The sequence below is a fragment of the Triturus cristatus genome, chromosome 9 (assembly GCF_964204655.1).
Source record: "Triturus cristatus chromosome 9, aTriCri1.1, whole genome shotgun sequence".
Lineage (NCBI taxonomy): Eukaryota > Metazoa > Chordata > Amphibia > Caudata > Salamandridae > Triturus > Triturus cristatus.
The window spans coordinates 229,853,195-229,878,820 of NC_140592.1; the positions used below are offsets into that span (position 1 = coordinate 229,853,195).

The 25,626-nt window shown below is 45.8% G+C and overlaps 1 protein-coding gene across 2 annotated transcripts in view; it reads right to left on the reverse strand.

Annotated features, from left to right (window-relative positions):
- Window positions 1-25,626, reverse strand: part of FRMD4B (FERM domain containing 4B) — a 558,786-nt gene that overhangs the window by 416,192 nt on the left and 116,968 nt on the right. The window contains exon 1 of one of the 2 annotated variants that reach the window (XM_085624790.1): window positions 23,142-23,528. The exons of the other annotated variant lie outside the window; for it this stretch is intronic. Coding sequence (XP_085480916.1) covers window positions 23,142-23,303 — 162 coding nt within the window. The 5' untranslated portion in view covers window positions 23,304-23,528. Of the gene's footprint in view, window positions 1-23,141; window positions 23,529-25,626 lie in introns of those variants that run through there. 2 annotated transcript variants of the gene reach the window in all.

A 25,626-nucleotide genomic window follows, 5' to 3' on the forward strand; every position in this document is an offset into this window, starting at 1 on the left:
GCGACATCCAACTTACCATGAAACGACAAGTCAGCGCAGCCCTGATTTCACACAGTTTGCATGCTCCGCAGAATCTTCAGATGGATCCCAACCAACACAAGAAAGACAGTCACTCAGGCCCTCATCACCAGCTGCTTCGACTACAGCCACACCCTCTAAGCTGGCATCTCCACCCAGCTTCTCAGAAGATCACCAGACCATACAGAACTCTGCAGCCAGACTCTTTCTGAGCCTCCCTAAACAACCCACATCACCCCCCCTCACCTGAGAGACCTTCAATGGCTCCCCATCCATATGAGATGCCTGTTCAAGATCCTCATACATGCCTAGAAAGCCCTCCATGACCTAGGACTTGCCTACATCAACCATTGACTGAACTTCCACCTACCCTCTAAACACCTGCATTCCTCTTCGCCCGCCCTCACACACATCCCAGCATCTGTCACAGTTGCAGCGGTAGCTGCTCCTTCTCCTACATTGCTGCCAAGACCTGGAATGACCTTCCCCTCCAGCACCCTTGCTGGCAGACTTCAGGAAGATACTCAAGACCTGGCTCTTCAGGTCTTGAGTAGGGGGTGACAGTGTTGCGCTTTACAAACGCTGAATGATTGATTGATTGAAGAAGTCTTTTTGCAACCAGACAGCTGAGCTGTCTGGTAGTTTTCAACCTAATAATGACTGTCAGAGCATAGAACGTATGAAGAAGCAAAGGGACAGGGGATGTACACATTGTGTAATACAACTAAGATAACCACCATTAGCATTCAAATGCATTTCAAGCAGCTCTCTGCTTGGGCTATGGGAATGGCACTACAGATGAGAAAAGCACAAAGCAGAAAGTACAATTTAACATAATGATTTTGTATCAGATTTAGAAAAAGCTATTTAAAAGTCCACCTTTTAATCCAACTTGTGGTAAAAAAATAAATCAAAACTCGAACACAAACATGAGCGGCATGTCTTGTCTCTTAGTGACTCGTTGTACAATTCTTTCAACAGATATAGGTAAGATTACACAACAGATTACAAGGGCTAACAGGTTTTGTGAAGGGCTTGTCCACAAATCAATACTATAACACGTGACTGTCATACAGATGCACCACTTTTAATATCATAAGCAAAGCCTTGAAAAAGATCATGGTTATTTCTACTTGGAAAACACATGTCGGCGGTCCTTTTTCTTAATTTATAGAATTTTGGAATACAATATCATTGTATGGTATGTTCACTTCATCCTGTAGGAACCACAATAGGTGTGGATTTTCCTGAGCCTCTACAATTCAGAATAGGCACCTGAGTTCGCAATCAGGATGCAGCTGTAAACTATAAGAATCTTGTAATGAAGCTCTACTGAGCAGAAAAGTCAGAACGATGAGTGGCTTGGGTAATTCAGAAAATAATACAGAAAGAGGAACAGCCAAAGCATTCCTAAGGACACACACAGTCTTGGTAAAGCTAAGTGCGACATGTGGCTGAGTATGGCATTCTTCAAACTTCATAGAGGAAAGGAAAGCAGGCACTTGGAACACAGAACTGGAACAGAACTGGGAAAAAGCTAGTGATGGCCAGTAAAAAGAAACAAGGAGGGAATGTATAAGGAAACAAGGGAATCAAAACTAAAAAGCTAGAATTGGGTTGATTGTCTGCATTATCTTGTTGTCACAATCAGGAAGCATAAAGTAAGCTTTGCTAATAGGAAAGACATTTTAGAACACATCTTGGGGGCACATCTTTCAGCAAACCTTGACTTGGGGTTTAAAGCTTTTTGGGCCTCTTCTGCAAGTCTTACGCTACCACCACAAATAATTTCTGGGACCAATAGTGGCTATGCTACTAATATGAACTTGGTCAGGCAGCCTAGATGTTGACGTATACACTCTCAGACGTGGAAGGGGAGAGGACAATGAGCCCCTGCACTCTGTGAACCACATTGGCTGAGGAACGGTGTGCTAGGGAGGAAGGGAACAATGAGAAACTACCATATGCACCATCTTCCCCATAGTTCAGATCAGTTAAAATGAAACCCTCGTCTCCTCAGCCCTTTTTGCATGGGCAATCAGGCCCGGTCTTATCGGAGACTCAGTATTGCTGTAGCAATGTTGTTCTTGCATCTTTTGATGCCCCCTTAATGCAAGGTCATGGCAAAGAGACCAATACTAGAGAAAGGTACGTCTTATTAAAATTCTGTAGAACAAATCAGTAACAATAGGAAATGGTGCAAGCACAATCTGTATATGGATATCAACACTGCAAAAATAAACATTTCAAGTGTAGGAGGAATAGCTGGTCTTCAGACTCTGGGTGGCTCCTTGATCGAACTAGGACAGCTAGGAGTCTGAAGGTGGGGAATTACACCCGAACCAGACTCCCTCGAGCACTCCTGTTGAACCCACTTCAAGGTGGAAGCAGGTGAGGCTAGATAAGAGGCAAAACCACATCAGGATAGAATGTAGGTGTCGTGACCTGGGCACAAGGGCACTAGGACCCTGTACCCGACTGGTGGGGAGGGGATGAGAACCGGACACCACTTCTGGTCAGGGGAGTGGGGGAGAACTGATTACTGCGAGGGTAAGGGGCTGAGACCAGATGTGGGACACGGAGCAGCGATCACGAGTGTAGCGAATAAAAAGTAAATATAAACCCTCCTACCTGACTCCTGTGTATCCATCCAAAGAAGAACCCGACAACTGGCGACGAGTGTGGGATTAAGAGTACAACGCGTGTGCCCCCGGGTCCCTCGTGGTCGAGAACCAGAGCCAGTAGTCCACCCTGGTCCGCCGGCGATAACAAGAAGGATAATCGCCGCCATCCACTGGAAAGAAGAAACGGAGCCAGGAGCCCACCCTGGTCCGAGTGCGGAGTCAGGAAGAAATGATGTGGGAGCCCACCCCGGCCACAGCAGATGAGCGGTAAGAGGCCCCGACCTGGCCTGAGCGGTGCACCCATCTGAGCGCGAAGGCCTTGTGCACAAGTGTGGTACTTTAAAATTTGGGACCGCGTAGGAGGCAGGGCCCTACCCCTGTCTATTCCGGTATTAGCGAACCGCGAATGGTCAATGCGGTATGTACAAGTGCTTTGCATAACATTTCATCGATAAATGCACTATGTATACGACATTACATATTGATTTCGTGGGTTCCATCTTGGAGCGGTGGCCATCTTATGGTTGCCCTCACATAGGCTATACATTACAAACAAGTACGGGCCTTTAGAACACACGTGCTTTCTGTTTGACTTCTCTGTGACCTGTGCAGCTTGGCTCCGCTGCCCCAGGTCAGTCCGGTCCCACGAGCTCCCCGTCCTACGGCCACCTGTGATTAGCATCAGGGTTTGACACACCATAAAGCCTTTTCATCCCACACAAGCCTCCGGCTAATCTCTTTCACACCTGATTCTTCCTGCTTTATGGCTTGTTTTACAAACAGGAGATGCCCGTGTTTATTGGGGTCTGTTGATATCTGATGTGGGATCTGAGCCTCGCTGGGTAAATGATTGTGGGCTGGCTTAACTGGAATGTGGGATGGTCATCATGACTCTGCCTTTTCGTTTGTAATGAATACATGTGAATGACCATATCGTAAAACAAGGAATGTGTGCCTGAAGCATGATATTTTGTATATAAGGAGTAGGCCGTTTCTGTAAGTTTAAGCAGTCTCCTGAGAACATACATTGTGTTGTACTTCTCGGATACCTGTAATTGGTCCGCAGCCAATAAATCGATCTTTGACTTCACCCAGAAGACTCTGTGTTTCTGTAGGTCTGAAACAGGAAGAACCCGAAGTCTTAGGGTGTGTTCCCCTGCACCGCTGGGTTTTAAAAACCCAGTACTTCAGTTGGCGCCCAACGTGGGGCGATTTCAGCGGTACCGGTCCAAGCCAGAGGTTCGTGAGGAGCTTCGTGTGGAAATTCTGGAGGAAGGCCGCCACTTCATCGACCCCTGCATGTCGACGTGGTCCGAAAGTCTTTTCTGCGAGGTTCTCCGCGTCCTGACGGCTACGAAGGACTGCTGCCCTGATTAATCGCCCTGTTTTGGACCCTTGACGATTTGGTAGAGCGAAACAATGGAGAGAGTCTTCTGGTGACGCCATCGATCATCGATATTCAGTTAAGTATAAGTGGAGCGTCTCCCAGTTTGTTTGGTATCCTTCGGGATTTTTGGTATCCTTCGGGATCGTTTTGATTTGGAGCTTGCAAGTGCCAAAGCCAGAGGACTCGTGTATTCACGAGACTATCGTATTCGATAATCCTTTGAAGTTTGAAACTAGACTAGTGAGCGAAGATGCCTGGTTCTAGTGTATTTGGAAGATGTTTTGTTTGGGTTGTAGAAGAGATTCCCAGTTAGAGGATTCATGTCCGGTTCCTCCAATTGGAACTCCAACTTATGGGCTTTATGTAAAACATGGCGTGGGCCCCATTGCATATAATGAAGTATGGATCCGATACACCAGAAATGACGGTGTTTTAAAATGGCCCCAAAATGGTAGTTTCGATACCGATATCTTAGATAATTTGGAAGTTAAGTTGTTTAAAAAGAAAGCCCGGCCGGCGATGTTTGATTCTTTCCGCCTATGGCGAAAGGAAGCCAAACAGAAGGAAATTAAGCTAGCGAAAAGGAATAAGAGAGAAAAAGGTATGTCAATGATGCAAGCAGCTGTGCAATTTAAAGATAATGAGGAGGAACAAATGAATGAGCAGTTACATAGACAGCGCAAACTAGGGATCGATAAATGTTACCCAGTTTTGTCACCACTACCACAAGATGAGACAAAAGATATAGAGAAGGATTCCCTAATGTCCCATTTGCTCAGTTCGCCACCCCCGTATGCGCAAAATGCCACAGCGCCTCCATAGCTCGTAAATGTGCAGCCTCCAGTAAATATGCCGCAAGCCTTCCCACAGCCACCAGCTCCTCCTCAGCTGGCTCCTATCCCTGCAGTGCAGCCCTCTCAAGGGCCGCCAGTTTTGTTACCTGTTGCCCCTGCGCTTCCTGTGACTTTGCCTAGTACGTCAGCTGCCTCCCCTGGCGCTTTTCCTTACACTACCCAGGTACCTGTATCTGAATCTGCTTTTCTTCCCTCTGTCTATCCCCCGTTTTCGCCTCAACTTCTCCTTCAGCACGACAACGACTAGCTAATGTGGTTACTAGTTTAATGTCGCCTCTCTTTGGGTCATCTAGTATGACCCCTGGTTTACAACGTAAGCAGTTGCGCAGTCAGCTACCTAACCCTGAAGAGAAAGAGGTACTAGATCATATGGTGCGTAGGTGGATTGTTTTTCCTTCACTCTATGAGGTGGAGTCAGTTGTTAACGTTTTTCACCAATGGGATGCCCCAAAACAGAGGTATGTGTTTGAGAAAATGTGTGAATGCCTCTGTGAGGAATTGGAAGATCATGGTTCAAACACGATCCCGCAGGAATTGTGTCGCGTGTGATTTGATGTTGGAACAGGTATAATTGTGGGTCCCGATGTAGATAAAGCGGTTGCGGCTTTACTGTCCTTCAGGAATGGCGATTGTCAGCAATCATTGTTCGAACAGGAATTCCCTGTGGGGAAAAAAGGAAAAGTGCGACAATACCCTATGGGAGAAGTCCCTCCGGTATGGAAGGAAGCCGTTGCGGCTGATGCCGCTCGAGGTATTGCTGCTGCTCCAGCTCATTTTCAGCGTGTTTGGGTACATGTCCCATGGAAGCGGTCTGAGGTGTTAGCGCTTAAGCAGACATTGCCTGACCCCCGTAAAAACCCTGCAGGATATTATAAGGAGTTATCGCAAACTGCAGAATCGTGTGTCATGAATCTGGCTGATATAGATATGTTGTTTGGGAATGTTGTTCCACAGCCTTTATGGGGATCCATTCGTAATACAGATCATGCTGCAGAACTAGGGGGCACATGGGCTAATATCGTTGCCGCAGACACTAGACAAATTGGTGGTGCAAAACCTGAGCCCCTCGTAGCAGAACTCCCTGGTAGAATTATTACATACATGAAAACTATAATGCCCGCGATGCGCGTGAATTGGGATAAACTATCCGCATGCAAGCAGAAGAAAGATGAGATAGTGTCCGATTTCTTTACAAGGTTTGAAGAAACGTTTATCGACCACAGTGGTCAAGACATGAGTACTGAAGGTGGCCAACTGTTATTTGTGGATAAATTTGTGCAGAATCTACTTCCCGAGTTGTGTAAGAAATTAAAAGATTCAGAGAGTTCTTGGGCTGTTTCCTCTTCAGCGCAAATACTGGCTACTGCACAGTATTATGAGAATAGAGATAAAGACGAGAAGGATAGAACAGAAAACGAAGGTCCTTTTACAGCAGGCTTATCCGCCACGTGGAGGACAGAATAATTACAGGCAAACCCAAGGTATCTATCAGCAACCCCAACAGTTTCAGAATAACCAGCAAATGAATGGGTATTATCAACCACGTATCCCTATAGGTCCAAATCAATGTTCATATTGCAGAGAGGAAGGTCATTTTAAGTATAGTTGTCCTAAATTAATGCAGCGTACTAATAATGCGTATGGCGCGAGAGGTAGAGGTGGTCAGCAAGCTCCTAGAGGTAGAGGGCGTGGAAATGTTCCCCAGAACGCGCGTCCTCTTCCGCCTCAAAATACGACAAATAGCTTTGATCAGCAAGCCAATGCAACTGGTAATACAGCTCAGTACTATAATAATGATTATTATGCAGAAGACGACAATGTGGAAGGTAATGATTACTAGGATAGCTGTAGACAGAGAGAGGGAGTTGTTTCAGTACCAGTGGATCAGAGTGGACCGTATGTTAAGGTGACTACAGCGGGTATAACAGAGCCCTTTCTACTGGACACTGGTGCTGCAAAGAGTTCAATCATACATTCAAAACTCCCTGGTGCGCCTTTGTCTGGCGAAATGAATGTTTCAGTAGGTTTTTCTGGCGCCCCAGTCAGGAACCCGATTTCTAGTCCTATGCCACTTTCTGTTGGACCTTGTGAGTTAAAAGCACCCCTCATCCTAACGACAGGTTGTGGTGAAAATCTGTTAGGGTTAGATTTGTTGAAAAGATTGCATGCGACGCTATATTGTTCTCCCTCAGGAGTACAACTTACATTAGGTAAGGAAGTGATTTCCCCGATGTATTTGTCTAAGAATGCAATGCCACCTGAATTGTCATCCCTTCCGGATGCCCTTTGGGCCACTGGTCCCAATGATGTGGGTCTCTTGGAAATACCGCCGTACGTGGTCACTTTAAAAGCCAATGTCAGATTGCCACGCATTCCCCAGTACAAGATCTCCAATGAAGGTCAGAAAGCGTTGTTAGCAATTGTCAGTGATTTGATTCAAAAGGGTGTGATTGAGGAGACAAGAGGCAACGTTTGCAATAGTCCTGTTTTACCTGTTTTAAAACGTACGGACCCTTCACAGCCACCTGTTTACAGATTTGTGATTGATCTTAGAGAGGTTAATAAGATTGTTGTGCCACAGTTTCCAGTTGTCCCTGATATAATTGCCTTGTTAACTATGATTCCAGCCTCCGCTGCATGGTTTTCAGTGATCGATTTTAAGAATGCTTTCTTTAGCATCCCAATTGCAGAGGAGAGCAGGGACATTTTTGGCTTCAGTTTAGGAGGTCGAAGCTTCCGCTTTAAACACGCTCCACAGGGCTACTGTGAAAGTCCATCAATATACAGTCAGGCTTTAAAAGCACAGCTTGATGCACTTGTTTTACCTAGCGGCGCTATCCTTATTCAGTACGTTGACGATTTGCTAATCGCCGCGGATACTGAAAAGATCTGTAAAGAAGCGACATTATCATTATTGCGCCATTTGTCTGCCTCTCATCATAAAGTATCTCTCTCCAAATTGCAATATTGTCGACAAGAAGTGACCTACTTAGGTCATCTCTTATCGAAGGAGGGAAGGAAACTGACCTCAGAAAGAATTCAAGCCATTGCACAATTGAGCGTGCCAAGAACACAGAGAGAAGTGCGTGCTTTCTTGGGCATTACTTCATACTGTAGGCACTGGATACCAAATTTTTCTTTGCTGGCAAAACCTTTGTTAGCATTAACATGCAAAAATACACCGAATCCTATCCCATGGTCTGAAGAGTGTCAGAAAGTTTTTGGGAATTGCGTGATGCATTATGTTCAGCTCCTGTGTTGGGTACCCCTGACTACAGCAAGCCTTTTACATTGTATGTTCATGAAAAGAACGGTTGCGCATTCTCAGTGTTAACACAGCCTTTTGGCGACAGACCGCGTCCATGCGCATATTTTTCGTCAACCTTGGACCCGGTAGCTAGGGCATTGCCAAGTTGTCCGAGAGCTACAGCTGCAGCAGCTATGTCTATTCGACAGTCTGCTGGACTAGTGATGGATAATACATTGATTGTTATGGTTCCACATGCTGTGGACACATTGTTAAACAGGACCAAGACACAGCACTTAACTAGTGCTCGATTGTCAGGGTATGAATTGACACTGTTAGCAAACCATATACACATAAAGAGATGCAACACGTTGAATCCAGCTACATTATTGCCGAATCCAGCAGACCTAGATGAGATTGAGCAACATGATTGTCTGTTCAGAACAGAAGAAGAGACGAAAGGGAGAATAGATCTTAAAGATACTCCCCTGACAGAGTGTGATGGTACCTTATGGGTGGATGGTTCGTGCTTTAAGCTTCCGAATGGGGATACGACTGCTGCATATGCTATCACGACTTTGCACACGATTGTTGAAACTGCACGTGTGCCACATAATTCGGTTCAAGCAGCAGAATTAATTGCCCTTACAAGAGCATGCATGCTGTCTGAAGGAATGAAAGTGAACATATATACTGACAGCCAGTACGCCTTTGGTGTGGCCCATAGTTTTGGGCGATTGTGGAAGGAACGTGGGTTCCTGACTTCGCATGGAGCTAAAATTCAGAATGGCAAGTTGGTGAATGATCTCCTTGAGTCACTGACCCTACCGTTACAAGTTGCGATTATGAAATGCAGTGCGCACAAGAAAGTCACTGATGATGTTGGTCGTGGTAATGCTTTTGCTGACGAAATCGCGAAAGAAACGGCAAAAGATGTGAAGACTCGAATGTATGTTGCAGGCCCTGCAAGATGGGTTGGTGATGTTGGAATGTGTGAAGACACAATAGAGAGTGTGAAGTCCCTTCAAGCTGAAGCCACAGAGAAAGAGTTGAGCAAGTGGAGAGAAAGTACGGGTAAATTGGATGAGAATGTTTGTTGGGTTGATTTGTCAGAACATCGGTGATGGTTGCTACCTGATGCATATGTGCTTCCAGTAGTTACTATGGCACATGGAATGGCACATATCAGTGTGAAAGGAATCTGTAAGTTGTTGGCTCCAGTATGGCAGAACGCTGGAATTCCCAAGTGTGCAGAGAATGTGGTCAAGAATTGTATGGTATGTTTGAAATATAACCCTGGTAGGGGAACCCCAACTCCAGCTGGTCATTTTGCGCCTCCATCATATCCATTTGAGGTTTTGCAGCTAGATTTTATCCACATGGAAAGGTGCAACAACTTGAAATATGTACTGGTTGTTGTTTGCGCTTTTTCAAAATGGATAGAAGCATATCCCCTAAAAGACAACACTGCTTTATCCACAGCCAAAGCCCTTGTGAAATAATTTTTCCCTAGGTTTGGAATGCCAATAATGGTGTGGAGTGATAATGGGAGTGAATTTGTGGGTCGAGTGATGAAGAACGTGTGTGAGGGGTTAGGGATAAAGCAAAAATTTCACGCTGCGAATCACCCCCAATCAGCTGGATTAGTAGAGCGCTACAACGGCACTCTAAAGCTCAAGCTGGCCAAAATCCAGGCGAGCTCCGGTCTTAAATGGCCTGACGCTCTGCCTCTAGCACTCCTATCCACAAGAATGACCGTGCACTCACGAGTGGGACTTAGCCCATATGAGGTCATTTTTGGCCGCCCAGCCAATATATGGCGTGTGCCAAGACCGACAAAATTCAGCGAAATCGAACATCCAGTACTGCTTGACTATTTGTATGAATTGACGGCTAAATTGCGTGTTTTACACCAACAGGTGCAAGATACTCTTCCCCAGGCCTCTGAAGCTCCCGGACACCCTATCGGCCCTGGCACGTGGGTTCTCGTGAAGAACTTCCAGCGAAAGAGCAACGATGAGCCCCGTTGGATTGGCCCTCACCTCGTACTTCTGTCAACAAGATCAGCGGTTCGAGTAAAAGGGAAAAAGAATTGGATTCACGGCGCCCACTGCAAGCGGATCCCTTTGCCTCTACCATATGACCAGTGGGTCCAGGAGGGTATCGCTGATTCTGAAACAGACACTGTACCTCGTTTTGTACCATTTAGTGATGCACGAGTGAGAGGCACAACTTCAGAACAAGAGAGTGACGATATTTTGCAAGAAGCTGTGCCACCGTCAATTCGATTGGACACCACAGAGCCTGAACTTTTGTTTCAAGACCAGACAGTACCCGGCAGAAACCGCTACAACTTGAGACCAAGGCCTATGGACAAATAAAAATTCCCTTCCCTTACTATTTTTTGATATTATAGCTCTCCCATCTGAAGGACTTTTTATTTTTTTATTTTTCGAACCACCATCCGGGTTCAGCCGCAGGGTCGCGGTGCCAAGACTTTGGGGTACAGGCCGAAGACGTTAGGTCAACGGTTCTGGTTGGTCTAGGGCGTTCCCTGGACTGACAGGCGTACTCCTTAGCGGAAGATACTCACCCGCCGCGAGCGGCACGATTAGAGGATGGAGTTTTTCAAGATGGAGAGACCCGCTGAGGAAATGAACTTTAAAGCGAAAGTATGTAGAATAATGAAGAGCAAACGTTTTATATTATTATGTCTGTTTATACTATGTAGTATGATGGTGTTTACTGTAGGATTTGTATTCTTCTCCTCTCAAGTGCCCTTTGCACCCACTGAACAGCCTATACCTCCTCCTACTGTCTCCTTACACTCCTTCCACCCTCTGCCTGAACACGAACAAGCTAGACGATCAGAGTTTGTAAACAACTCGTTTATTCAGCTCCTGCACCAGCACCAACTAGTCATGAATACAACCAATTGCTGGGTGTGTGGGTTAATGCCACATACCATTAACAAGGGTATTCCTTATCTAGTGCTGCCGTTTAGTTACAATGGATCGTCATGGGCATTCCAGACCATGTTTCTTTTTGCATTAGATGCCTACTCCCCGCGACAACCGCGTTCCATCAGACCTAGCACAAATAATAAAGCCTTAATGAAAGGAGTTGCCGATATGAGCAGGGATATCGACGCATACTCATCTATTCCTAAGGATGAATTGCGAGCTTATGTAGGTTGGAACGCGACGGGGTATAGCATTAGTCTGGGTGAAAGGCAGCGAAAAATCTCATCCCCAATTTGGGTCGTACCCCACATAGGTCGGTTCTGTTTACAAGGTAATGGTCAGAATCCAAGAGCTCAACTGGGGAAAAGTGACTGTACTGAAACGTACACTTTTCCATCACAGTTTTCCCCTGCGTTTTTGGCTGCCAAGGGTACATATTTTGTCTGCAATGACCGAGCATATACATGGTTGCCCCCTGATTTCTCGGGCACATGTTATATTGCAAATTTGCTACCGCCAACATTTACTGCTGCCTCTGATTATCACAAGACCAGAGTTGTAAGAGGCGTGATTAGTAAGGAGGATACTGCCGGTCAGGAAGCGGGAGACTTCTTATTGGGTTTCCTGACGTTTTGGGGACCGATGGACAATAGTAGGAACCTGAGACAACTGACTCGTGTGGTTGAATCCACTGTTAATGTAACGGCTGGTGCCCTTGGTAATTTGACAGCTGAGCTCCAAGCGGATCGCCTCATGACTTTGCAGAACCGTATGGTTCTAGACGTCATACTTGCAGACCGCGGTGGGGTATGTAAGGTCATCCAATCTAGTTGTTGCATTTTCATACCAGATAACGCTCCAACAGTGTATCAAGCCATCTCCAAACTGCATAAAATATCTGAATCTATACACGTGGCTAAAGGAGATTGGTCACTGGTGGGGTGGTTCTGGGAACTGATATCTGCCTGGGGTTGGAAGATTCTGATGGTCATTGGAATGATCTTAGCCATTCTTTTCCTGTTCTGTCTGTGTATACAGTGTGCTCCTGCGATATGTGGTCTCTGTGCTACATTATGTGTAAGGAAACCTGTATCGAGGGACGAGCTAAGTAATAGGATGATGCTACAGCAACATCTCCATGACTTCATGAATATAGACCTAGACTCGGATTGAAATGAGTATAGTTATTGCCTATGTAAGGGCAAAAGGAGGGTCGTGGTACTTTAAAATTTGGGACCGCGTAGGAGGCAGGGCCCTACCCCTGTCTATTCCGGTATTAGCGAACCGCGAATGGTCAATGCGGTATGTACAAGTGCTTTGCATAACATTTCATCGATAAATGCACTATGTATATGACATTACATATTGATTTCGTGGGTTCCATCTTGGAGCGGTGGCCATCTTATGGTTGGCCTCACATAGGCTATACATTACAAACAAGTACGGGCCTTTAGAACACACGTGCTTTCTGTTTGACTTCTCTGTGACCTGTGCAGTTTGGCTCCGCTGCCCCAGGTCTGTCCGGTCCCACGAGCTCCCCGTCCTACGGCCACCTGTGATTAGCATCAGGGTTTGACACACCATAAAGCCTTTTCATCCCACACAAGCCTCCGACTAATCTCTTTCACACCTGATTCTTCCTGCTTTATGGCTTGTTTTACAAACAGGAGATGCCCGTGTTTATTGGGGTCTGTTGATATCTGATGTGGGATCTGAGCCTCGCTGGGTAAATGATTGTGGGCTGGCTTAACTGGAATGTGGGATGGTCATCATGACTCTGCCTTTTCGTTTGTAATGAATACATGTGAATGACCATATCGTAAAACAAGGAATGTGTGCCTGAAGCATGATATTTTGTATATAAGGAGAAGGCCGTTTCTGTAAGTTTAAGCAGTCTCCTGAGAACATACATTGTGTTGTACTTCTCGGATACCTGTAATTGGTCTGCAGCCAATAAATCGATCTTTGACTTCACCCAGAAGACTCTGTGTTTCTGTAGGTCTGAAACAGGAAGAACCCGAAGTCTTAGGGTGTGTTCCCCTGCACCGCTGGGTTTTAAAAACCCAGTACTTCACAAGAAAAAGCCAAAGCGGTGCACCCGACATCTGATTAAAGCCGCCCGCAGCATTAAAGTAAACGCGCGGCATCTGATTCAAGCCCGCCGCATTAGAGTCAGCGCGCGCGCGCAAATTGAACGAAGTCTGGCGCGAGGACGGCGGCCATCTTGGGGACAGGCGGGAGCAACCAATAAGCATCCACAAAGGACCGGCGGCCATCTTAGGGTCAGGCGAAGTCCCCGGAAGACCTGCGATCTCGTGAGAATTGGGTGGCCATCTTAGGATCAGGCATATCAAGCCGATAAGCAGCACGGGAGGCCCGGCGGCCATTTTTAAGTCAGGCAAAATTACAAAAACGAAATACAGGCTTCAAATAAAAGGAATTAGAAGCAATAAAGAAAGAAAAAATAATATAAAAAGCAAAACGTACAGCAAAGAAAGGAAACAAAGCAGGAAAAAAGTAAACAAGACACAAGAAAGAAGAACAGCAAAACTAGCGGGTCAAATCAATAAGGAGTATACACCATCACGGTGGTACCAAGAAAAAGTAGTATGCTATAACGAGAGTTGCCCCAGTGCTGCACGCCAAATAATAATGGCTGACCCCACAAATGACAAGAACGACACGCAAGCAGTATTACTCAGGCCCCTTCCATTCAATTTATCTGAGCCACAGCCAGGCATCAGAATTGAATGATGGATTCGCAAGTTTGAAAGATACATGCGCCCCACAGACGTCGCAGAGGCCAAGCACATAGATCTATTTTTAAACCTTGTAGGGGGTGAAGTGGAAGACTTGCTAGTAACATTCCCTCAAGAGCAAACAGCAACATACAAGGGACTGATCAAGTGCCTCACAGGCAAGTTTGACCCGCAAAGAAACATTGATTTCGAAAGATACATTTTCACCATCGCATACCAACAAGCAGAGGAGTCCCTCAACGACTTTGCAACACGACAGCGAAAATCAGTCACGCACTGCGAATTCGATAAGTTTGACAACGAACAAGCAATTCGACTGCACATCATTGAAGGCTGTCAGTCCATGGAGTTCCGCACACGAATTCTGAAAAAACCAACCTCGTTGGAGAAAATTCTGAAGATGACCCGGGCAGAAGCGAGAGCAACCATGCACGCAAAGCAGATGGAAATGGGAAAGGAAAGAAGAATAGAACAAGCTAACCGCATGGCCGGAAGTAGCTGCATGACCAGAAGAAAGAATACACTGAGCACCTGCCAAGAAAACCGCATGAAAGAACGTGCTATAGGGGCGGACTAGAGTTTCCACACGTTGGCGCCTGCCCAGCAATGGGTCAGAGATGCAGAAAATGTAACAGGGGCAACCATTTTGCAAGCGCCTGCATGAGTGCACAATTCAAAAGTGAGAGAGGACTACTCAGAAGAACACGAACAGCAACGAACAGATATGCCAGACACATGGAAACGGCAAATCGCAGTTCTTCAGCTGAGTCGGACAGGGAGGCAGTACAAGAGAACGCGGAATGACTATACCTGATGTCCGATGTCCCTGCGGAAGACAGAGAGAGAGAGCGCATTCATCTAATGGAGAAACATCAAGTAAAGAAAACGGCGACCGTTGACATTGATGTGGGAAGACACAGCACACTATTCGTGCTGGACAGCGGTGCCACCTGCAACATAATGTGCGTATCAGAATACGAGAAGATGAAAAAAACAACAACACTATCACCATCCACTGTTGATGTATTTACCTGGGGCTCGAAGAAACCAGTGATCAACATGGGGAAGTTCACAGAGACACTGATGTACAAAGATCGATCAAGCAAAGAAGAAATACATGTACTACGGGGTGACATTCCAGCACCATGTCTGCTGAGCAACGTCACGGCGCAGGTGATGAGTCTCCTCGCAATGACATACCACATGTCAGAAAAAAAGAACATCTTGCGAGACTATCCAGCAATACTACAAGGACTAGGAAAACTAAAAGGAAGGCAAATAACACTGCACATCAATGAAGCGGTAAAACCTGTGGCTCAGCATCACCGACGAGTGCTGATACACCTGCAGCCACAGGTAGAAGAGGAAATACAAAGCCTGTTGAGTCAAGACATTATAGAGCTGGCGGACGGGCCGACCCCATGGGTGTCACCAATAATGGCAGTTCCAAAGAAGAACACATCCAAGATTCGCATATGTGTAGACATGGGGATACCAAATACAGCAATTGAAAGGGAAAGACACCCTGGACCGCACTTAAATGATATGATCAGCTGCCTCACTGGCGCCTGCTGGTTTTCAAAGCTGGACCTGTGTAAAGGATACCATCAGCTGCAGCTTGACCCACAATCAAGGTACATTACCACATTCTCCACAAACATGGGTCTGTTTCTCTACAAACGACTGAGTTTTGACATTTCATTGGCAGCTGAGATATTTCAGGAAACAATACGGCAGGTCATAAGGCCAGTAAAGAACAGCCTAAATTACAATGACGACATTCTGGTGTTTGGTCGATCAGATGAGGAGCATGACAGGGCTTTGCGGGAAATATGTTCGTATCTGGAACAAGCAGGCCTAACGCTAAATGAAGACAAGTGTGAAAAAGGGAGAAATGAACTGGTATTCTTCTGACACATCTTATCCAGAAAAGGAATGAGACCAGACCACCGCAAGGTGGAGACGCTAGAAAAAGCGAGTCCTCCGGCAGACGTTGCAGAAGTGAGGTCATTTCTTGGGCTTGCCAGCTACTGTGCTCGATACATAAAAGACTTTGGCACAGTGAGCACACCACTTAGGGAACTAACAAAGCAGGGTCAAAAATTCATCTGGACACAAGAATGTAACATGGCGTTTGAGGCCATCAGACATGCGGTGATAGCGGTGGACCATCTTGCCTATTTCGATCCACTGCTATGTACGGAACTGACGGTGGACGCCAGCCTGGTGAGACTAGGAGCGATTTTAGCACAACACATGCCAGGCAAAGAATCTCCAAGGAAGATCGTGGCATATGCAAGCAAAAGCCTGTCCGACATTGAGAGTGCATACTCGCAGTCAGAAAAAGAAAGCCTAGCAGTAGTATGGGCCTGTGAACACTATCACATGTTCATCTACGGAAAACCATTCACTATTGTCACAGACCATCAGGCCCTAGTGACAATCTATGGAAATCCAAATGCAAAAATACCGCCTCGCATCGAGCAATGGGGCATAAGACTGATGGACTATAACTTCAGGATCGTGCACAAACCGGGAAAAGAACATAACCCGGCGGATTACATGTCACGGCATCCCTTACCGCAGACATCTCAGGACACATCAATAGCGGAGGAATATCTAAACTTTGTGCTAAAACAAAACACTCCGGCATCAATAACGATAGCAGAACTTGAGCAAGAAACAGCGAGGGATGCCACGATGCAAGCGGTAAAAATGATGACGAGACAGCAGAGATGGAGACATGTCAACAACAACAGCATCGTGGAGGAAGGAGTCAGCAAGGAGGAGATGCTGGCATTCAAAAAGATTCATGAAGAACTATCAGAGACCGTGAACGGAATAGTAATGAGAGGAACAAGAAAAGTTATGCCAAGGGCCTTACGCAGACAAACTGTAAACTTGGCACACGAGTAACACAGAGGCATGGTTGCGACAAAGAAGCTGCTACGGGAGAAAGTGTGGTTTCCTAATTTGGACAATATGGTGGAAGACACCATCATAAATTGTCACATCTGCCAAACGACAGGGCAGCCAGCAAAGCCTGAGCCACTACAGATGTGAGAACTCCCACGGGCAGTGTGGACAGAACTGGCAGCAGACTTCTATGGACTTCTAGACATGGGCAACTATTTGCTTGTGATCATTGACGAATACTCAATATTTCCCATCGTGCACCAAATCTTGTCCACATCAGCAAGTGCAACACTGCCAATACTGGATGACATATTCGCAGCCTGGGGCTCCCCACAAACACTCAAAACAAATAATGGTCCGCCATTCTCAGGGGAGGAGTTTTGAAAGTTTATGGACTACCTGGGCATTCACCACAGGAAGATAACACCTCTGTGGCCACAAGCAAATGGCATGGTGGAAAGATTCATGGGGAACATAAAAAAGGCTGTCCAAAGAGCAAAGCTGGCACAGATACCAATAGGACAGGCCCTTTGTCAAGTACTAAGAGACTATCTAAACACCCCTCACAGTTCCACGGGACGATGCCCTGCTGAGCTGGTGCTGGGTAGAACAAGCAGGACAAGGCTACCACAGCTAGAAGCAACGGCGCCACCAGAGCATAGCAGCATTGCTGTCAGAGACCATAAGGCCAAGGAAAAAATGAAGGTGTATGCCGACGCCAGGAGACACGCCACTCCATCACACCTCAAGCAAGGGGACGCAGTGGTGGTGCGGCAGCGGCAGCTGAGGAAATCGGACAGTCCATTTTCAAAGGAACCATTAACGGTGACACATGTGAAAGGGCCTATGATAACAGCGACAGCAGGCCCTCACCGGATAACAAGAAACAGCTCTCACTTTAAGGGATTAAAGAGCATGGAGGAAGACGGAGGAGACGTGGCCGCGGGAGACACAGGCACAGACGAGAGCCAGGACGAGGAATGACAGAAAGACAAGGGAGAGCCACATCCAAGAAGAGAATGCAAACGACCAAAAAGACTGATCGAAGTAATGTGATGATGGGGACAACTAAACGTCTTTTTCTATATCTATCTTCTCTCTCTTTTTGTCTCTCTTCTCTTTTTATCTCTCCCTCTATACCTCTATACCTCTCACCACTTCTTCTGTCATTTTCCTGCAACAAAAGGGGAGATGTCGTGACCTGGGCACAAGGGCACTAGGACCGTGTACCCGACTGGTGGGGAGGGGATGAGAACCGGACACCACTTCCGGTCAGGGGAGTGGGGGGGAACTGATTACTGCGAGGGTAAGGGGATGAGAGCAGATGTGGGACACGGAGCAGCGATCATGAGTGTAGCGAATAAAAAGTAAATATAAACCCTCCTACCTGACTCCTGTGTATCTATCCAAAGAAGAACACGACAGTAGGGTTGCTTACCAGGCTGATGTATTTGGAGAAATGTGTTAGGACTTGGAGACAGGCTCGTAGCCGCGGTATCTCTTCCCTTGGCCAAGCCAAACTGAGAAGGCACCTTGTCAAAAAAATCTCAACACGTTTGGGAGAGCACGTTGGACTATGCTGACCAAAATGGTCCCCCTCACTCTAATACTGATAGAAGTGTTTAAAAAGAGTAATGCATATGAGGAAGAGTTTTGTATCCAAATCCTTGTTATCAAAGATGGCTTTCAATTGGAGCAGAGTTTAGGCAGGAGTTACACACAAGGGCATCAGTGTACTTAAGGCAAAGGTAGGTAAGAGAGGCACTTGAGGAGACTGAAGAAGTCAACTAATCAACTTGCTGCTGAGATGTGCCTGTCAAAGGAGGCCTGTGAATGGAGAGCAAGATGGTAGCACCAGCCTGTAGGCAGATAGGCATAATGGGCATTGCAGAGAGACAGGGTGATCCACACAGGGTGATTGGTGTAAAAATTAACTGATGTCCCCATACCAATCCTCTACGCTCGCTTCTTGTTGTTAGCACCAACGATGCGCTAACTGACTGGCGTGTTGCTTCACCTGTTTGTTTAAAGAAAACCTTTTTCGTCGAATCAAGCGATTTAAAGATTATTTATAAAATTCCGTTAACTTCCTGACTTTAAAACCAAATATCAGGTCCCGAAGAAATTTTCATTGGATTCATGTCCCAGAGAGAAAAAAATGAAAACTGTAGGCATATATGACGAGCAACTGGTTGCCACATGGACATTTCCCTGCACCCAATAAAATAACAGAGACCTGTGTCAAATATAGGCATTGCACCTCTACCCACCTATGGGACTTTGAATGAGACTCTCACCTACGATCTATAGGTGCTTTAAATGAGTACAAATCCAAATTAATCTGTATACAAGTCAGAGTTGATGATATGTCTGTAAAATATGTTATGTGAATGAATACATGTTTTTCATGTTAACACATTACAACCCATCTGTTACCACGATATACAGTTCCATCACATTTTTATCAATACATGGTCGTTTACAACGCATGCATTTATAACATAGGGGAAGATAAGTATCTAGTAATAAGGTATGGTAAGTATTTTACATTTCAATGATGGGTAGAGCTAAAGGGACATAAGGGTTTTAGGGTTCAGGGTTGGGCAGAGAGGAAGTAAGGGTATTTTAGGGTTCAGAGGTAGGTAGAGGTACAGGAAGGTTAGGGCTCTTTATATTTTACAGGGGTAGAGGGAAAGGAAGTTAGGGGGTTTTAGGGATCAGGGATGAGTAAAGGTAAAGGGAGGTAAGGTTTTTTGGGGTTCAGGGTTGGGTAGGGGTAAAGGGTGTTTTAGAATTCAAGGGTGTGTAGAGGTAAAAGCCGGTAAGGGTCTTTTAGGGTTCAGTTGTGAGTAGAAGTAAATGGTGATAGGGATTTCTTAGGGTTCGGGGTGGCTGGTGGTAAGGCGAGGTAAAGGGGTGGTATAGAGTTCAAGGATGGCAAGAGGTGAAGGTAAGTAAGGTTTTTTTTAGGTCTCATCGGATGGGATAAAAGGGCTTGAGACTTTTTTAGGGTTTAGGAATGAGTAGAGGTAAAAGATGGTATGGGGTTTTTAAGGTTTAGAGGTAGGTAGAAGTTGAAAAGAAAAAAGATATCAATATATATTACCCGGTCGAGGTCACCACTGGCTAGTAATAACTAGGACCATGTTTCCATAGGAAATTGTTTTTATTTTGGTTTGCTAATAAGTTTGGCTCCATTTGATGAATCTTCATTAACCTTTATAAAAAAGAGTCTCATCTACCTCAGCTCCTTCCTGGAAAATTTCAGGGTGATCTGTCAAGCGGGGCTGGGAAAAAGGGGTCCCAAAACGTGTTTTCCCCATGCAACTTTCCATGGGAAAATTGAACAGGAATTCAGAACAAATGGCTAAACGCAATGACTCCATATTCGGCAGAAAGCTTCATCTTTACTCTGAAAGTGTGCCTATTGTGATTTGGTTTAATTCGGATCAGTAGGTTTTGAGATATTAACGTTCAAAATGTATGCATATTTCCATACTGCCACCTTGGATCCACTGCAGAGATTTGTGGTAACGTGAACTAAAAAGAAGCAATCTGATTGGCTGGCCACAACTGAAGAAAAAGTTGCGGCTACCATGTTTGGATTCAAGGACTCAGTCTGTGGGTCCTAAAACACATATTTATTGAAACACTGGCACAGGCCCTGCTTTCCAACCACACACTGTGCATTTGCCGTCCATGGGGGATTGGGCGCAAAGCGGGCCACAGACCAGGTCCTGAGTCCAACCCCATGCTGCATATGGCCAAAGGCCGTATCCAGCGTGGCGTGGGCTTCCCAAGGGGGATGGATGCAGGCCCTGGCCTCAGTCCAGACTTTGCACCCATCTTCATGGCACACCCTCACATATTACATCCCTCTTGACATGTTCAGTGCCGGCACTGAGAACATCACTGACGACATCTAAAATAACATCATTTATGACAACATGGCGCATGGCAGGGGCGCGGGTTACAGTTAGTTTAGCTAACAATAACTTGTGAATCATACGTTTTTGTTTGTTTCTAATTTTATGTTGTAATTTACATTTGTAATCATGGAGGGGATGTTTACAGGGAAGCAGGGTGTGTGCACAGATCCCTGGGCTAAGACAAGAAGGAGGTTGTGCAAAGAATGACAACAGTAAGTGAGGAGAAAAGCTGAATGATTGGTGAGGGAAAATGAGCATGTGGTGAGTGCAGGAAGGTAGTGAGGAACACCAACTTTTGCCTGGATCCAGAAGTCTTCAGAGAGTGGTCTGAGGAAGATAAATGTCACATTGAAGCAGATCCAGATGTGGTTCGAAATGGAAATAAAATGTTATTTCTTCTGCTCAGGCGGGGTAGTGACTAAATATGAACTTTGCAGGAGTGTTTGAGGCTATCATTACCCTCAATGGGGTAGGTTTCTATGTGGAAAAGTATTTTTTAGAAGATAGTTTATTGATTTTAAGTAAACTCTCCATTCTGTTGAGGACCCTTCATGAAAGAATATTTGATCGAAAATGGCATGGATTTGCGCTTGGATTTCTTGTTACTTATGTAACATAAATAGAGCTTTACCAAGTACATGAGAGCTCTGGATGGTACAGGTTCCAAGTATATGGGCTCAGTGCTCACTTTAGTAGCCTTATGTCTCCTACACTATTTAAATGAATCATGAATGGCATCTGTATGCCTATAATCTAAACATCTGCATGCCTCATCAGGCCCAAAACCATACCAATCATTTTGTTTTAGAATGATACAATCGTATTGGCGTGAGCTGAGGTTGGTTAACAAGTCTTCTCAAAACCTAAAAATGCCCTAAATACACTTCGGGAATAGAGGTTTGTATCGCTGTTGGTCTATTGGTCCTCTTGTTTACTACCTGGGCATTTGCTTCAGTGCAGACAGCTCTCCAGGTGCCTCAGAGGCCAAGAAAAGAATGGATCTGACACAGGAGGCTGGAGGGGTTGTAAGATGTAGCTGCCAGTTCACTGACAAAATGACTTCTGCCCCACCAAGTATACGCAAATAAAGTCCTTCAAAGTAGCACGCTTCCTCACGCTGCTTTACAAAAGTACCTCACATTTCTCTCGACAAATTAGTTTATCGAGAAACAGGAGACACTATAATCTATACCCATCACTCTGGACATTTTAAATGAGGCAACCAACAAGTTCATTAAGAAGGGAGAATTGAACAATGTGCGACACTCATACCGTGAGTAACTCTAAACCAGCAACTCATTCTTATCAGTCACCAAACGACTTAAAGGTAACTTTCAAACAATGCTCACTAGTCTAGAGCTGAGAGTCTAGAGATGTATGGCTCTATGAACCAGCTCCAAACCTGCTGGACCATCCAACATCTAGTCAGACAGAGGATGGCATTAATGAAGTATGAATGCAATCAGCCTTCTGTGCAGTACCTTGGCCAGCGTCCAGACTAAACAATATGGACACCACCAAAGTGAGCAGCGAGCCCCAGGTGAGCGAACCTTCCTGAGATGTGTTATGAACAGTAGTCCCTCAGTTAGACACTCCACATCAGATTTCCGGGTAATCGACCCCACCCCTGTAAGAGACAGCTCTTGCACGTGAGGATGCTGGGCTCCTCTGCAACTAAAAATATAAAGGGTGTTTGGCTCCCAAATCCCCATGATGCCCTCATCCCACTGCGAGAGTAGGCGCTGTACATTAAAAGAATGGAATTTCAGTGTGGACGCTTCTTTTAGGTGTGAGGCGGCTTCCTCAGTTCAGTAATATGTTTGCAATATCAGTGAGGAAACATATATCATGCAAAAGTATTGAAACAAATCAAGTTAAAACAAGTGCCACAAAAAATAAACACATAGTCAATAAGGCATGAAAACGAGTGTCCTGTTGGGAAGCAATCACACAGTATATAGACAAATGACAAGGGCTTGCCTCGCAGTGCTTCTGTCGGAACGACATATTTTATTGCGTACTCGGAAACCTCCCAGTAGAAGGTGAATCGAAGTTTCCAATTGTATGACATGTATTAAAATACTGCAAAGGCAGCGGAGCCAATGCGTGAAAATATTTAGAGTCAATTATATTTTTTTTTAAACTTAATAAAACAACATTTGATGTCAGAAAAATAGTTTCAGAAAACTCTGTCTCCGATGACTACTTGGAAAGATGCTTTGTGCTTTTTAGAAAACTCTGCAAGTACTGAGGGCCCGGAGATGCTCTGTGCAGCAAGGCACTGAGTGGAGGTAAAAGGAGTTTGATGTAAATATACATGCGTCAGCAGCGGAGGTGCAATAAGTGTACTTGATGGTGCAGTGTTGTGGATATATGTAATTAGTTGTCGCTATTCCCTCTCGCCATGCCAGGCAGCAACCCTCTAAATGCCCCCTGGTTCTTACTTGGTAAACTTCTCTGAGCCCGCACCAGGTCCTCAGGAGGTGCCCGCATCCCCCCAGCCGGTCGGCGTACCACCTCCGCAGCGTGGACACGGTCAGGTTCCACACGAAGCGGCTGCCGTTGAAGAGCAGGTCCTCCACGCCGCACATGAAGGCTGAAGCCATGGGTCCGGCGGCCCCCTCCTCAGAGCCTGTGCCTCCGCCGAGGGCTCGTGCCACACTCCGCGCTCTGCTGCGTGCGCTCTGGGAAAGGGCAGGGAGCTCGAGGCTCACACAAACTCCGCTTTCATTGTGTTTCCTGGGCTGGCTCCATCGCCTGGCAGTCGCTGACAGCGGCGGCTGCAGTCCCTCGGCAGAGCCAGGCGCTCACAAAACAGCCTTGTGTGCTACTCGGAGGCTTACCCAAATCTCTGCTAAGCCACGCTAGCGCGAGCACTATATTCCAATTACATGTTAACCCCTCTGCCACGCGCCCAGACAATAGCCACGCGCTCCCTTCGCGGAAGGAAAGCAGCACCTTTTATCCCGTCTCACAGAATACATCTGCCCATAATCTCTGCCCATATTATTGTGACACAGTTTCATGTCTAATCTTCCCCGTCTGCCTGAACGGGACTAATATTTGAACATCGCTCGCTCCTTTCTCGGTTTGTTTATTCAGCTGCGATGGACCGGTGCTAACCGACCTGCATTACAACAACACCGGCCCGGAGCTCCAACAATAAAGGGGAAATCAATGTAATTACAGCTGTGGTGCAAAGAACAGCAACGCCAGTCCATTTGAGACCGTAAAACTCGCAGCGAGACTCATACAGACGTCACTTTTCTGGGGTTTCATCGGATCCTGCGCTCGGATAAAAGTCCACACAAGAAAGACGGTTGCAGGCTGGAGTTAATTTCTTGGTAAAATAAAAATTTCACAATTCTATTATAATTCTTCTCAAGAAACATGCCTCGTGCTCTAATCTAACACCTCAAGCAGTGTGTTTCCACACCGGAGCTCGTGGGAGTCGACGCGTCATCCCTATCCTCAGGGGCAAAACCAGGCTGCGGCCCTGCCCTTCTGGGAGGCAAGAGGCAGAACAACTGCAACGCTGGCGATGCATCAGCCATTTTGGGCATTCACCTGTGCAGGAAACTCATGTGGTCCTCTTAGGAGAAAGCAAGCTCCCATCTGATATATTTGAAGCCTCGTAAGAGTTTAGCCACCTTTGAAATGAGATCTTTGTTTGGGTCACTGGTTCAAATCCAGCCCAGGTACACCACGCCTAGGGAGATTCTTGCAAGTCATGGATGATGGTCAGTTACTGACACAAATAAAGTTGATGGCCTGGGCTCTCACAGGATTGGGAAACTTTGACACTTCTGGCAGCAGTTTCAGCAGAGAGGACAAAGAACGAATGGGCATGGAATCCAAATACTAATCATGCATATTAGTCAGGGCCACTGGCATTTTGGGATTCTGCAGCTCCAGCGTTTTCCTCATAATTATGGATTTGCCAAACTTCCCAAATAATACACAATTTCCTGCGTAATCTGCAGGTTTTAACAATGTACCTAGCAACAGTTCAAAAGTTACTACAAACCCCCCACACGTTGCAGTTCAGTGGCAGTTTTTTGTTGTTGTGCAGATGTAGGCAGTGCTTAATTTGCAAAAAGAAATAAGTGCCAGGGTCAAAGATACCTCTCAGGAGACCACCGCTGCAGCTTGTACAACCTAAGGACCCTGCCAGCGGTGCCAAATACTATTACCAATGGCACCTATTAACCATTACACTCCTACAAATGTTCCAAATTGGACTATACCAGATGACGCAAAGCTATTAGAATAGCCTGGTAATGCTGATATTAATATTTTTTAATTGCATATTGAATTGTTACACACTGCCGATGTGCTCTTTTAAAAACAGTCTGACAGCACCAGCATTTGCCGGTGTCGAGTACCGTTAAACACCGGTACAAATAAAGCACAGGAGGCAGGTCACTTTTCAGTTGTGGATTGCTTTTTAGGGGCTAGATTGATAATAAGGCGAAACATTTGCCCATAAAGTGTTAACAAGTGTAAAAATAACTAAATAGTAAAATATCATTGCTTCTAAATATGCTGATTCACATTGCATACTTTGCCTATTCATGTCACATAACTTAGTCATCCCTGCCACATAATTTGACTCTCCACTGTTGCATAATTCACGTGATCCCAAGTGTAGTCTTAAATGACAGAGCAGCAGAACACAAGCAGCACACTGCTGGAAACCTTGCACTGCGGATGCCTGGAGCCTCGCCTGATCTTCGTCCTTGCATGAAGAGTATCACTTTTCAGGGTCAATTTACCGCCTGTCACAAGTCCAGCTACTAAGGGCAAGCAAACAAGTTGTTTTAAAAAAATATATAGTGCAATTCAAACCCATATGCAACTGAGGCTACTTTTACATGAAGGAACTATTTACCCCTTGTCAGTGCCAGCACTGTTCCATCGTTTTAGTAG